The sequence below is a fragment of the Falco peregrinus genome, chromosome W (assembly GCF_023634155.1).
Source record: "Falco peregrinus isolate bFalPer1 chromosome W, bFalPer1.pri, whole genome shotgun sequence".
NCBI lineage: Eukaryota > Metazoa > Chordata > Aves > Falconiformes > Falconidae > Falco > Falco peregrinus.
This window is the reverse complement of record NC_073743.1, coordinates 12,764,776-12,780,617: the sequence shown is the minus strand read 5'-3', so window position 1 is coordinate 12,780,617 and position 15,842 is coordinate 12,764,776. Positions and strand designations below refer to the sequence as shown.

At 38.7% G+C, this 15,842-nt stretch overlaps 1 protein-coding gene across 1 annotated transcript in view; it reads left to right on the top strand.

Annotated features, from left to right (window-relative positions):
• LOC129783124 (zinc finger SWIM domain-containing protein 6-like) overlaps positions 1-15,842 on the top strand; it is a 114,625-nt gene that overhangs the window by 67,268 nt on the left and 31,515 nt on the right. The window contains 2 exon segments of the mRNA XM_055792872.1: positions 2,455-2,603; positions 3,125-3,275. Coding sequence (XP_055648847.1) covers positions 2,455-2,603; positions 3,125-3,275 — 300 coding nt within the window.

Here is a 15,842-nt window from a genome sequence, read left to right as displayed (position 1 = left end):
ATGTAGGCTCTGAAGTTGGAGGCAGTTTAGGAAGTTGCTGAGCTGGAAAACTTTTTAACTCTATCAGCAACTAGTAGACAAGACATCCCTCTGACCCTTTAAATCTTCTGGTTGTATTTTCATTGTATAAAGATTCTAGCATTCCCTGCAACTGCTTAAAAGATTTGCTTGCATGGCAAAGCTGCAATTGTGAAATAAAGGCTTAAATCAATAGGATCAATGTTTCTATACATCTTTCGATTCCTATACATCTGAAGAGTTGTAGCTATCTTTGCTTTTCGTGTTCTCAGGACTTCTTTAAAAGCAAATTTTTACAAATCTGACCAAGTAATTTTCCTTCCCTGACAGTATCTTTCTTTTAGTAACAACATGTTCTGGGGTTTAAAAGTGATATATTGTGTTATGCAATTCAATTTCTAACATCTCAAAACCTTACAGACACGGAGATTACACAGTTGTGTCAAGTTAATTTGAGTCTTGGGCATGCTAAAAATATCTTACATCTGGTATGGTGATGCACTACCTTGAGTTGTTTCCCTGACAGTCTAGATAAGTGTTTTTCAACCTTTTCAGTTTGAATATCTTTTAAAAAATATCCAGTGAAGCTGCAGGCTTCTTCAGAAATATGTAGATTGTTAGATGCTGCAAGAACTTGTTTTAGTTTTGTCAACCTTTAGAAGAGGCCACAAGTGAAAAATCACTGATCTCAACTGCAAAATCTGAGTTAGAGCAACCTGTGGCAAAAGCACTGCCTGATGGTAAATCCAGTCACTTCAGTTGGCACTAGGCAAATTTAGGTAGAATTGCTCTGAATTGACTCTGTGCTGAAGACATTGCCTATATAAAAAATACTCCTTCAGAAGCACCATGGTCTTACACAGCTGTATTTATGATGGAAATGCCTTTAGTGCTTAAAGACTTTAGATTTGTTTGGGGATTATTATTTTTTTGTACTCTTTGTTTAGCTTTGCAGGGCCATTGCAGTTCAGAGGCACTGAGGTGATGATTTTTCTCATGTTCATCAATAGCAGTGCTCACTAGCAGTCACTTAAACCTGAGCAAGATTGCTGAAGGTACAAAAGTTACACGGGTGTTTTGGTGAGATTGGTTTTTGTTGGGGTCTGCAGCAGATCTGCAGACGAATTAGTTGACTTCAAAGACTTAGTCGTGTTCCTTTAAGACAGCCACAAAAATATCAGGCATGTAAACAGGATGTGAAGAATCGGAACTTGGAACCGCAGCATACGGGCACCTACAGCAACAGCAAATAGCAAGCAAGAAGAAGACAAAGCCTATCAGCATTTGACACATATACTTTCTAAGACATATAAGCAATATGTAAAAACAATAAACGCCATTTTGGCCATTTTGTCAGAACCCAGTCACGTAGATATAGTGTTTTTATGTCCGTCTCGACTTGCATCGCCACAGGTTTTAACATTGCAGTTGTGATACTGTAAAGTCAGTCTCGGAGAAAAACCCTCTAAGACTTGATTTGAAGTTTTAGAAGGCAGGCATTCTTTATTACAGCGCTGGAAGCATGGGAGAATGTTTCCTCTGAGCATGCTCACCAAGTTACTCAAGGGTACACATTATATACAGTATAGTACTTGCACATTCATAGTACATTACATATTCATTTTCATTTATGTACAGGATTGGTTACAAGTTTCTCGCTTCTAATGCAAACTAGTACGCATCCTCAGATAGCGCTACTGAAGTTTTTTACCAGCTATGCATGCTCCCCAAGTGGGCATTTGTCCTCTCTTGGGGGGGCTATTTGAGTTGGAGGTCACAATCTCCCACTACCACAATTACCTTTGTCCTACTTTCAACTAATTTTCTGTGGGTTGCAACACCTTATCAGCTTGTCTCCTCTTGTGGCCAGAACTTTCTTACTTGGAGGCTTCTTTCTGCATAATTTAGATAACAGTGTTCTTATTATCTGTTCTTTGTTTCCCAAGGTTGACTCCCTTGATTAGAAGTCCTTTCAGTCATCAATTTTGACCACTTGAGAGTCAGCTTGACCTTAACTTTGTGCACAGATTTGTTTAACTCCAGCAACCTTCCCTTAACAGAATACTTTGACATAAATGTATATACAGTGATATCTATACAGTAGCATCAGTTGTTGAAATACTATGTAAAGTATAATTTTCTTTGCAAAAGCATTCTACACTAGCTGCTGAGATGGGAGGAAAAATCTCACTTTGATTTTAATGGTTTATTATAAAATATAGTTTATTTAAATATCTTTTCATAAGCTGTCATTTCTAAGTGCTTAAGACTACTGAGGATAAATTTAGGTCTATTTTAAAGAACCTTTAGATGAAAGTCAAGACATCTAAAACAGGACAATACACAAATCCAAAAACCTGCAGTACTCCTTTCTCCTGGACAAACAAACCTCTTCTTTATATAGAACATAATGATTTCTCTTATTGCTGTTTGCAGGTGCTCCTGACCCAACAGCAGGTGCTAGCACAGATGATGAAAACTGCTGGCATTTGGATGAGGAACAGGTCCAAGAACAGGTTAAACTCTTCCTCTCCCAGGGTGGATATCATGGATCAGGGAAGCAGCTCAATTTGCTTTTTGCAAAGGTATGTTGAGTGCCCTAAACCTTCCCTCTTTTCTCTCCCCCCAGCCAGTCTGTACTTGTTCACATCTTACTCAAAGTCCTGTTCTAAAACAAGATAAAGTCTTGGGAACATGATGGCAAGTTAATAATGCAGTGGAACACAGTCTGGTCTGTCTTGAGATCAGTTTAAAGATATGAAGTAACATTTCAACTGTCTGTAGCTTTGCTGTTCTCTTCCTTCCTACCCCCAAAAATGCTGGAGAAACCTGTAGAAATGATGGTCTTGAGGCAGCTTGCATAATACGCCTGGGGATTACTTGTGGAAGAAGTGTGTTTGCAGAATTACAGTGGGATACTGAAACTAAAAAATTGTTGTTAAAATTGGGAAGGCAGACTATTTTTTTTTCTACTTAAAAATTTCACATCAGAGATATAAATTATATTTCTTATTTAACAGATTAAATGTTTAATACTATAACATATTGTCTGTACTGCAGTTTAGTTTGTTTTTTTCAAGTTTGTATTAAAAGATTCATTTCCTAGGTGCGAGAGATGCTAAAGATGAGAGATTCAAATGGAGCTCGCATGTTGACATTGATAACAGAACAGTTCATGGCTGACCCTCGTCTGTTACTTTGGAGACAACAAGGAACTGCAATGACTGACAAGTATAGGCAGCTCTGGGATGAACTGGGTAAATGCATAGACTTCAAAATCATTTAGGTGTTCATGTGTATAATGAAGAAACAATTACATATTTAGGATGGGGAGAAACTTTATTGTGATACTAGGTAAAATACATAAGAGTTTTCTGCAGGTTTGCATGTTCAGTTAAGGTTGGATGAAATTGAATTTCTGATCTACTACATGAGACAATTACAGTTGAAGGAGAGGAAGCGTGGTATGAAACAAGTATGTTTGCAACAGGTTGTTAGTACCTGAGGATCTAAAAAGAATAAAGCAAAAAGTGGAAACGTAGGTACACAACTGAGGGTAAGTATATAAGCCACTAGCACTAAAATGGAAAGATTTAAGGAAGAAATCAATTCACAACTAGAGAGAAATAGAAGGCAAAAACAGAAGATTCATTAAGAGTATGAGAAGATAGCAACGAAGGAAAGTAGAAGTTCATTACTGAGCAGGAAAGGAGATCAAATAACAGAGAGCTATAACAATTAACACTGCTTTACAGGAAAGGTCAGTTGTGACCAGGTACATGACTTGTACAACAGAGGAACACAGGCTGAAATGGGAAAGGAATATTTAAACTGGTAAAGTCTGAAGACACTTGCTCTAAAGTGTTCCAGAAACTAACTGACAGTTTTGAACTGCTGCTTCAGAAGCTCTCAAAATCTAGGAATTTGTGGTAGGGATGTGAAATTAAAAACAACTTGAAGGTAAATGGCACCAATATTTTAAAGGTGGGTAGGTGAGTGGAAAATATAATATTAAGTAACCACCAGCATTGCTTTCCTAGATGTAAGGTACTGAAACAAACTACTAACCGGTTGGTATATAAGCATATAGAAGATAAAAACGATAAAATACAAACTGAATTATTTAAAATACAGTGGTAATACTAATTTGTTTCTCTAAAAGATAATTTACTGAGTGTATGAGTGAAAGAATTAATGTGTATATCTTAGCTGTAGTAAGGTTTTGGATGCTGCCTTGGAGGCTCTCTCAAAGCGAGTTGAAGACACACAGCTGAATTGGAATTGCCTTGTGATTCATAGAACTTGGAGTAGTTACCTGTGCTCTCACTCAATCTGGAAAGATACTTCAAATCTAGACTTACAGAAGTCTGTCTTGAGGTGTGTTCTGGTCAATATTGCTATTTCTGACTTATGTGGTGTGGAATATTTATATATATATAAAAAACAAAACAAAAAAACCCCAACAAAACAACAACCCAAAACCTACTGATGAAGCCTCTTGGGACAATATGGAAACATTGCAAAGAACAAAGCTATAATGCTCTTGGTACATTTTAAAGGTCCAAAATCAATCTAAATGAAATTAAATCCAAGCAAGAACAACATGCTTCATTTAGAAAGAAGTCAAATCCAAAACTTAAGTTTCACACTGTTACAGGTTAAAGATGACCATGATTGATTGCATGTTGTCTGGTGGGGCTAAGATAGGATATAACCTGTTTAGCATAAATTATGTTCATTCTAAATGAGGCATTAGGCTAATAAAGCACTGGCTGTCTATAGTTGATATTATAGATTTCTGTGGTGAAAAGCCTTAATATCAGAGCAGGCAAAGCTCTGTCAGAGAGTGTAGATGTAACTACTGTGCCTTCAAGTATACCAACCCTCTTAGTATGTAATTTTTATGATGCCTTGGCTTGCTGGGGAATAATGCTTTTTGCCAAGCTGGACATGTACGCAGCAAAATTGTATCCCATCATACTGAAAACCAGAGGGTCTCATGCTTTGTTGCTTATGTGGGTTGAGCTGGTAGGTGCTGGGAGAAGCAGAAATGTGTTCTCCATCTGTTAACCTGTAGCAGTCTTACCATGTGCTGCCAATAAACATAAAGGTTTTGTTAAATTTTCTTAGTGACTCCTCTTCTTGTTTCATCAGTTCCATATTAATGTCATCTTCTTGACAGCATCTATCTGAAGGTGGAATCTCTCTGCCTGCAGCATCAAATAAGCGATATTTTAGATTAATTGAATTGATTAGTTTAGCTCTGTTTAACCAGAGCTGTAGTTGCCACTCCCAAAAAGCCACAGTGCAGCCTCCAGCCTCACTGCTACCTCAGCTGCTGTATTTGCAATCTGAGGCAGACCCTGTCGTTTCAGTCCTGAACTGCTCTGCCTTCTCTAACAGTATCAAAATATGTTTATTGTGTACCACAGTTTTAATTGTAAATACATTTCAATCACTTGAGTGTGCAGTAGGCTAAGGGTAGAACTTAACTTGGATCTTCCACCTCTAGCTTGTGTTTATGTTGTGAACCTGTCCATTTTTTCCCCATACCAGTAGGACTCCTTCAACTGGAGCTTAGCAAGTTCCCTGAAAATTTCTGTTAATTGGATGAATCTCCAATTTGAGTCATACCTTGTGTGAAAATTAGAAGCTGCTGCTATGTTTTTGCTAGGATTTCACCTTGAGTTTTGCTCTAGTTAAACACATTCCTTTTTCCAGGTGAAACATGCATGTGAATGTACAAAAGTTGAAGGTGGTTTTAAGGGAGACCAGAGTTACGATAGCAAACTACAGAAGGAAGAGCAGGATGTCCCTGGTGACACTTGATCTGTGCCAGTAGTGTCAGAGAACTCAGATATTGGGTTAAAGGGGGCGATGGTATTATGTTCTCAAATAATGTTTGTTTTCCTATCTTGTCATCTTCTAGGATGTCAGAGAACTAAAATATCAATAAAGGGAGTGGGACGGGCCTTTGCATACTTTTTGTATTTTATCTGTTCAGAGTAATCTGGAACTGGCATATATGTATGTCTTTTTTTAAAAAAATATTTATCTATGATTTCATTTCACAGATAGGTAGCAACATTGTAGTTATGGAGATTTTAGGACATGTAAAGTATGTAAATATAGACTCTGGTTAAGAAATGCTAGCTTGCTTGCACCGGTATGCTGTCTGCCAACCACTAGGCATATGGCCACTTTGTCAGTTCCATTTTGGCATAGGTTTTTAAGCATACTTAAATAACTTCAGCTTTGCTCCTTGACTGGGTCACTTGGACCTTTCATTAGAACTTAACTGATTCTTCCTGCATGGCATTGATCAAGGATACTAGAAAGACACATTGGGCTCTGATCAGAGTTCCTGCTGAAGTTTATGGTAAATTATGTTGACTTCAGTAGAAATCAGATTGGGTTTGTATGTTTGAAGATGCTGATTTAAAAAACAAAATTAAATACTTCACATCTAAGTATGAACCTGGCGATTTTCTAATGCAAAGTCCTAATTCTGTAAACAATTTATGATTCAATGGCCTCAAGTTAACTACCTAGTTATGTGGAAGGCTTTTTTGTTGTGTTTTAAAGACTCTAGATCAGGAGAGATCAGATATAATTATGCTCAGCAGATTCCCCTATTGTACATCAAAGAATAGGTTGAGCTAAACGCTCCAAAGGTGTAGTATTGGAAAGATTAAGTTACAGGTCAAAGCTATAAGACTTGCTCATATACTTCTCATGCTAGAAGAATTTAGATGCAGCTTCAGTGATGCACTGGTGAACACTTCCAACTTGCCACAATAATACATGAATACACTTTCCAGACTTTAGAGTGCAGCTGGAATTCTTCATGTTGTTGCTGTTTAAATAGTGTCTAGGTAGGTAAATTTCACATGCTGATCTTAATGTGTTTAACTATCGATGACTATGGTTGAAGACTTCAGTATATCAGACTGATTAACTGTTTGGAGCCCCTTGGTTTGTCTTTTTAATTAAATTGCATTGGTAAAATGGAGGAATATGGAAATGCACAGTAAATATCTGCTGATGCCTGTTGAACTAAGATCTCAGATTTGAAGAAAAGGTCAGTTAACCTTCTTTGTACTATAGAGGGGAAAAAATGGTCCATGCAGTCTTATTAAAGCAGTAATTTGTTAATATTCATCCATCAAAAATTAAGTTTCTTGTTCTCTACGAAAGTGAAAAAATTTCCTTAATAAAAGGGGAAAATTTGACTTTGTGCCCCAGCCCAGGGATCATGATGGCTGCAAGGCTCTGCTTTGGAGTTAAATGTTGAGCACTGCCAGATGCCAGACATTGAGAAGAGGCTGAATTTTGTTGGCAAATGGGTTCTGCAAGTCAATTGGTGTTTTCTGCAGGCTTCTGGCTGTGAAATGAAATTGGAAGTCCTTTAGCCACATGGATAATACAGGACCTGAATACAAATGTCACGTCACCATCAGGGCCCATTGTGAAACAACAGTGTTCCCACTGGAACACTGTGCCATTACAGATCATTTAAATATGGGGATTACATTTAAACTAAAAGCCCCATTTCCCTTTAATTGCAATTAAAATGTCCTCTTAGCAAAAGCTAAGTGACAAATTAAATTTAAAAAGTGCCCACATTTTTAAAGCTGTAATGCAAAACAGCCTTTCATTGCTTCTCATGTGCCACGAATGAGTTATACTTGTCAACCCTAAACCAAGCCATAACTGGAGCATCTAGTTATCAAAATGGGGCTGCTCTTGTGACAACTTGATAAAGCTTAAACTGTTAAACTAAATCCCAAATGCTTAACCTGATGAAAACAGTCAAGTAGAAGAATCTAAGACAAGTATCTACTACTTGGTGAAGCGAGGGAACCCAACAGTTTGTCAACATGTAGATTACAGGATCTGATATTTTTTTTTTTTGTGAACAACCATTTTCAGTATCTTTATATGTTCTTGCTTGCCTTTTGGGTGAAGAAACTTCACATAATTTGCATGTTGCAAAACAAACATTTATAGTAGATTTCTTCCATTTTTATATTTAAGAACAATTTAAGGGGGGAGAGAGCTGTTTTGTGAGTCAGGAATTAATTTCTTATGGAACAAAAATATGATGGCAGTGTCATGGTATGGTGGGTTGATGTTGGCTGGATGCCAGGTGTTCACCAAGCTGCTCTATCACTCCCCCTCCTCAGCAAAACAGGGGGGGTAGAAAATAAAGTGGAGAAGGACTCGTGGGTTAAGGTAAAGGCAGTTTAATAAAGCAAAAGCAAAGGAAAGCAAAAGATTTATGTTCTACTTCCTATCAGCAGGTGATGTCCAGTCACTTCCTGGGAAGCAGGGCTTGAGTATGCATATCAGTTGCTACAGAAGACAAATGTCATAATAACCAGTGCGCCCCCCCTTCCCCCCCTTTCTCTTAGCTTTTACATCTGAGCAGACATCATATGGTATGGAATATCCCTTTGGTCACTTTGGGTCAGCTGTCCTGGCTATGTCCCCTCCCGAGACCTTGCCCACCCCCAGCCTACTGGCCTTTGGGGGTGAGGTGGGGAATGTTGGAGAGACAGCCTTGATGCTGTGTGAGCACTGCTCAGCAGTAGCCAAAACACTGGTGTGGTATCAGCACCTTTCTGGCTACCAATACAAAGCACAGCACTGTGAGGGCTGCTGTGGGGAGAATTAGCTCCATCTCAGCCAGAGCCAATACACATGGGGAAGAGGGTATATCCAGAGAGCTCTTGCAAGGCAGGACAGTGGATAAAATTGGCAAATTTGTTCTCAGTTTTTCTCATGCTGATCCTGATCTCTGTTGGTTCTCATATTTCATGAAGTTGAGGAAAACCTAAAAGATATTCTATAATTCCAGCTGGGTACTCTCCACATTTTAATGCATAAGCTTCTCCTGTCTATCTCAACCACTTGTTGTTATCTAAAGTTTTTAAGTGTAGGAACCTCTCATGATATTGCCAAGAGCTTCATTTGTGGGATAAAGCATTTCTGGGTGATGTCCTTACGTTCCTTTCTGTTAATGCATACTAAATGGCTTGTTCTCAAAGGTATTTCCTGAGTGGAGTAATATGTCTTTGCCTTAGTAGTTGTAATAGTCTTACTAGTTTTTTACTACCACTTTGCCCTACTGTGGGCTGCTTTTTATCTGTTGGAATAGCCTGACAATCTACTTTGAGTTCACATTTGCTGATATTTTGGACATTTTCTGGATTAGTGATATATTTTTGTGTTAAAATTTAAAACTTAAATGTCATTTTACAAGGTCATGTCATGGAGAGAAATAGTACAACATATTTCCTGAAGGATCATGCCTAAATTTTTATTAGTAACACTTTGCTTCTCATCTAAAACAATTCTAAATGTTGAGTTTAGGCAAGGAATCATTATAGATCAATTAAGAGAGATTTAATTACCATTTTGCCATGAGCAAACTAATGATTGAGTGAAAATACCAAGCTAGATTATTTTAACCTTAACTAAAGAAGCTATTCTCCATCTATATTTCTATTTCGGGCATTCCTTACCTTTGCAATTAGAGAGACAAACTTGTATGAATAGGACATGCTAGCTGTTTTAAACAGATTTTCTCTGCTTAGTACTTAAGGGAGGGGAAAAAAAGAGAAAAGCAGCTAGGATTTTTGCCAGTATGTCCCTAGAAAAATTCCTTCCTGATGCCAGATTTAGTGACTACTTCAGGGCTGCCATGAAAAAGAATCGCTAAAGTTAAGTATTCATTACAGTTTTTGTGTTATAATACCATGGAGCTGCATACTTCATGCAATACCTTTTTAGGATCCACTATGCAGTAGAAACAGTCAATTTTCTCCATATTTTATGGTTTTTCAAAAATGGTACAGCGAGGCTATTAATTTTGAAATTTGAGTGCCAAGCTTATATCCATATTTACAGGATTTCTTTGGGTATCTGAAGTTCTAACTGAATCACGTTCTGCCTTAAAGCTAAGGAGAGTACAAATGCCCTGCACCTTCATATTTCATGGTTTAGATTAATCAATTGCACAGATTACATTTCTGGCCTTGAAGTGAAAGCTGTAGGAATGCCCGTGTTTCAAAGGAGATGGGATGCACCATGCTTTGCACCATTTCCCTTGGTCTTTCATTTTGGGATGTATGGGTGGAGTGTTATCTTACACATATTTGTGTCTACAACTATGTCATATCCAGTAGACTTTCTTTGCTTAATTGGTAATCCTTTTCTTACTGTCAGTTTGCTTAGTCTTAGCTGCCATGGTGTGGTTGCTGTACAGTTACAAAATACGTGTGCTTTCAGTTTGTGCACTTAAGTTTAGATCTCTTTCACAGAATAAGCTGTTAATATATGTCAGTGTATTTAAATGATTTATGCTATTGGAGGCACTAAATTAACAGGACTTCTGAGTTAGCATCACAAGACAGTTTTGCTGCTTTAAGGACTGAGTTATGGATGACAACTTAAAGAAATTGCTGTCATGGCCCTGGAGTGTCTCATTTGTTGCTGTCAAGTTCATTTCCCTGGTGAATGAAGCCAGACTGCTGTTGTGCAAAGATGGGTTCTGTCCATCTTTTTTGAGGATTATTTCCTTCCTCCTTCATTACAAACAGTAGATGATTATTGTCATGTGCCATAATGGTATTTGGAATTGAGGGCATATATGAGGCAGGAGTATGACAGTATGTGGGAGCTATTTTCAAAGAGGATATTCTTTCCTGTGGTTAAACTACATTTATGAGATTTGATGAATAATGGTGAAAGTAATTAACTTTAGTCTATAAGCATAGCTTGAGGAGTTTATTTTTAATGCCATACAGAAAGTTTGGGTTTCTATTTAGTTCAATTGGACGTAAAGTACTTTTACAATAGGAGCCAAATTTCTTCAAGTATCCCCATTAAAACAGTTTTTGAAGTCTTTATTCCTGAGCTGTTGAACTGATTTACTTATAAATGTTCTAAAATGTTCTAAAAAATTGTTCTGTATTGAAGCTGGTACAAAATTCATTGTGGCCTTAACTATTTTTTTCCTTCCTCTATTTTTAATACTTCAGTAATGTTAAGCTGCCATTTCATTTTCTGATACCACTTCTAGTAAATGCCAGAGCTAAAGAGAAGTAATAGAACTATGTAGAGGAATTACTGAATCTTCACTAATTTCTGTGGTCCAGCAATCTGGCCTTGTGATATTTTCTAGTTTTCTTCTTTGAATGGATACTGTAAAAATAACTGAAAAATTGGAAAAGTAATCTAAAGTGAGAGATGCAAGAATCTCGGTCTGCTCAGGTCTGTCATGCAAGACAAAGGAGGATGGTTTCCTTCATGATTTAAGAGGCCTACATAGACTAAAAAGTTGATAGTGAAGACACTTCTACAAATCAAACAAAAGGTAGTTGAATATTGTAATTGGAGCTGGACAAATTTAACTAGAAAACTTGAAATAAGCTTAGAATTTTCAGTCATGGTAGCCAGGCAGTAGATCAGCTAACCAGGAGCTGTGCTAGATTCTCATATTGGAAATCTTAAAAATTGAAGTATGCTGGTTTTTGTAAAAACTCAACTATCACTTTTGGACTTGAAGTAACTCATAAAATCTTAGAGTATGAAGGAATTCAGACTAGATAATCAGAATGTGTTCTTCCGGCCATTTATAGTGGGTTATTTACCTTCTGTGAACATAGTTGTGCAATCATACTTTTTTTTCCTTATCTTTCTCACCACACAAGGGAGTGTTTGCACTTGTTCCACTCTTAAAAAATGAGATGTATTTTCATATCTTTCTTTCATTAATATCTTGTTTTGTTTGACAAACCTCTCAAACTTTCCAGTTTTGCATTAAGAAAATTAACTGAGAGGAATTCCTTCATCACTACGATAGATTTAAATGGAGGTAGGGTAGTGTATTTATAGTTAGTAGTCACATTAACTTTTATTCTGAAAATTGTCAATGTCTCTCAAAATAGACTGTGACTGCTGAGAGTGTATTACCAGTTAAAATATTTGATGAAATGTCTCTCTTTTGGGCAGGGAATACTTTGTGCTCACAGCTGTAAATGCTGGCAACTACTTAAAAGTGTGAAGAATCACATTACATATCTTATTCATAAGGGAGTATTTTTGTACTATTTTGCTAGTATTGGCAATGTTTTTACCTTCAATTGATTGTTATTAAACAAATGAATGGTTTTGTGGATATTACGGAACTTAATTGGTGAGATTAATTTGCAGGTGCTTTATACTTTCCCCTAGCTTTGTAGACTAATAGTCCATGCCTTGCTATGGTGAATAGGTTATAGGATACTATAAGTGCATAGAGGGACATTTAATGGACATGTGACAGATCCCTAAATGCTCTCTTAGGGAGACTGTATTCTCAGGCGATGATACTGTAGGAGGCTGCACCTTTCAAGCAAATTTCTCTTCTATGAAACCCTTTGGTCAAATGGCAGTGTCTGCAAAGTTGCAGCAGTTTTTAAAACAAACTGAAAAAGGCATAGCCTACAACAATGGGCTCATGCAAAAAGACAGAAGTGCTTGGTTACTTTCTTTATCTATTGTGCTAAAAGTTTAAAATGTAGGAAGATGGGAGCAGGAGTTTTTCATTACTTGACACACACAGATCACAGCATGTAGTTGATGATAGCTTAGAATAGAATCTTGTCCCAGTTTCAGCTCGATTAGAGTTAATTTTCTTCTTATTAGGTGGTGCAGTGCTGTGTTCTGGATTTGGTGTGAGAATAGTGTTGATAACACACTGATGTTTTTAGTTGTTGCTGGGTAATGTTTATAATAAATCAAGGACTTTTCAGTTTCTCAGGCCTTGCCAGCAAGGCGGCAGCTGGAGGGGCACAAGGAACCAGGAGAGGACACAGCCAGGTCAGCTGACCCAAACTAGCCAAAGGGATATTCCATACCATAGAACATCATGCTGAGTATATAAACTGGGGGGAGTTGGCCAGGGCCTGCCAATTGCTGCTCAGGGACTGGCTGGGCATCAGGTGGTGAGCGATTGTATTGGGCATCACTTGTTTTCTTTTCTTCCTTTCCTTTGGATTTTGTTCATAGAATCATTTAGGTTGGAAAAGACCTTTAAGATCATCAAGTCCAACTGTTAACCGAGGACTGCCAAGTCCATCACTAAACCATGTTGCTAAGCACCGCATCTAGGTGTTTTTTAAATACCTCCAGGGATGGCAACTCAACCACTTCTCTGGGCAGCCTGTTCCAATGCTTGATAACCCTTTCAGTGAAAATTTTTTTCCTAATATCCAATCTAAACCTCCCCTAGTACAACTTGAGGCCATTTCTTCTTGTCCTGTTGCTAGTTATCTGGGAGAAGAGACCCACCCCCATCTGCCTACAGCCTCCTTTCAGGTAGTTGTAGAGAGCAATAAGATCCCCCCCAAGTCTCCTCCACACTAAACAACCCCAGTTCCTTCAGCTGCTCCTCATAAGACTTGTTCTTTAGACCCTTCACCAGCTGCATTGCCTTTCTCTGGACATGCTCCAGCACCTCTACATCCCTCTTGAAGTGAGGGGCCCAAAACTGAACACAGTATTCAAGGTGCAGCCTCACCAGTGCAGAGTATAGGGGGAAAATCACTTCCCTTGTCCTGAAATCACTTCCTTTGTCGTGAATCCTCTCCCCTTCTCCCTCCTTCCCATTATAATTGTTATAATTATTATTTTTGTTCTTGTATTTATTGTATTTTATTTCAAATACTAAATTGTTCTTATCTCAACCATCGAGTTTTACATTCCTTCCTGATTCTCCTCTCCATCCCTCTGGCCCTAGGTAGTATACTCATATATCCTTTATATACTGAGCATGATGTTCTATGGTATGGAATACCTCTTTGGTTAGTTTGAGTCAACTGACCTGGTGGTGTCCCCTCCCGGTTCCTTGTGCCCCTCCAGCCACCGCCTTACTGGCAAGGCCTGAGAAACTGAAAAGTCCTTGACTGAGTATAAACATTACCCAGCAACAACTAAAAACATCAGTGTGTTATCAACACTATTCTCACACTAAATCCAAAACACAGCACTGCACCAGCTACTAAGAAGAAAATTAACTCCAACCCAACCAAAACCAGGACAGTATCCACCCCTTATTCCATACCATTTACGTCATGCTACATTTTCCAATACATCATCGCCTTTCCTGTCTTTTCATGTAAACACACAGATATCATTCCCTTAGTCTATGGACCATCCCTGTAAAAGTTTGTTGACTTCATTTAGTCCATGATGTTGTGCTCCATCTGTTATGACAGTCTTTTAAGGTGGGGAAAATGGTAAAAGGTGTTAGATTGTTGCATCTTGAAGGCAGTTCTGTTTCTATTACAGCTACGCTGGTCTGGTTTCACCACAGTCATTCTTCATTGGTGAGGCAATTGGAGGGGAGTCAGGTTCAGATCTCCAAATCCAAAGCGGTAGAGATGGGTGCCACAAGGCACCCAGTGCACTAATAGGCACATAGAAGTGACAGTATACAATATTATATAACAATCAATATCACACAACTCAATTCATTGGCTATTCTCACCCAAAATCAAATCGCCTTGAGGCACGCGTTGAACTTCCCCATCCTCCCACATTACCCATCAAGTGCTCCCAGGCCCTTGAGCAAAAACAATCCCATGAATGGGTTTGCCTTTGCCTGAGGCAGGAATGACCCAGACTGTTTTCCCAAGCATATTTTTAAGGTGCACTGCAGGAACTTTATCCCCCTCTACAGTACGCAAAATCTTTGATTGGACAGGGACAGCTCAGCTGGTAGATCCTCTGGTCTTGACTAACCAGGTAGCCTTTGCTAAATGTGTATCCCAATGTTCGAAGGCCCCACCACCCATTGCTTTCAGCATAGTCTTTAACAGTCTGTTACATCCTTCAATTTTCCCAGAGGTTGGTGCATGATAGGGGATGTGATATACATACTCAACACCATGCTCTTTGGCCCAATTGTCTATGAGATTGTTTCACAAATGAGTTCCACTGTCTGATTCAATTCCTTCTGGGGTGCCATGTCACCACAAGACCTGTCTTTTAAAGCCTAGGATAGTGTTCTGGGCAGTGGCATGGGGCACAGGGTATGCTTCCAGCCATCCAGTGGTTGTTTCCACCATTGTAAGCACATGGCACTTGCCTTGGTGGGTCTGTGGGAGTGTGATACAATCAGTCTGCCAGGCCTCACCATATTTATTTTTTAGCCATTTTCCTCCATACCAGAGAGGCTTTAACTGCTTGACTTGCTTAATTGCAGCACGTTTCACATTTATGGATTACCTGTGCTATAGTGTCCATGGTTAAGTCCACCCCTCAATCTCGAGCCCATCTATATGTTGCATCTCTTCCTTGATAGCCTGAAGTGTCATGGGCCCACTGAGTTATAAATAATTCACCTTTATGTTGCCAATCCAAATCTACTTGAGCCACTTCAATCTTGGTTGCTTGATCTACCTGCTGGTTATTTAGATGTTCCTCAGTGGCCCAATTCGTGGGACCACGAGCATCTACGTGATGTACCTTTACAACCAAGTTCTCTACCCAGGCAGCGATATCTTGCCATAATGCGGCACCCCAGATGGGTTTACCTCTGCGTTACCGATTACTCTGTTTCATTGCTGCAGACAACTCTACAGGGCATTTGCCACCACCCATGAATCAGTCTAGAGGTAAAGTTTTGGCCATCTTTCTCTTTCAGCAATGTCTAAAGCCAGCTGGATAGCTTTCACTTCTGCAAACTGGCTCAATTCACCTTCTCCTTCAGCAGTTTCTGCAACTTGTCATAGGGGACTCCATACAGCCGCCTTCCACCTCTGATGCTTTCCTAC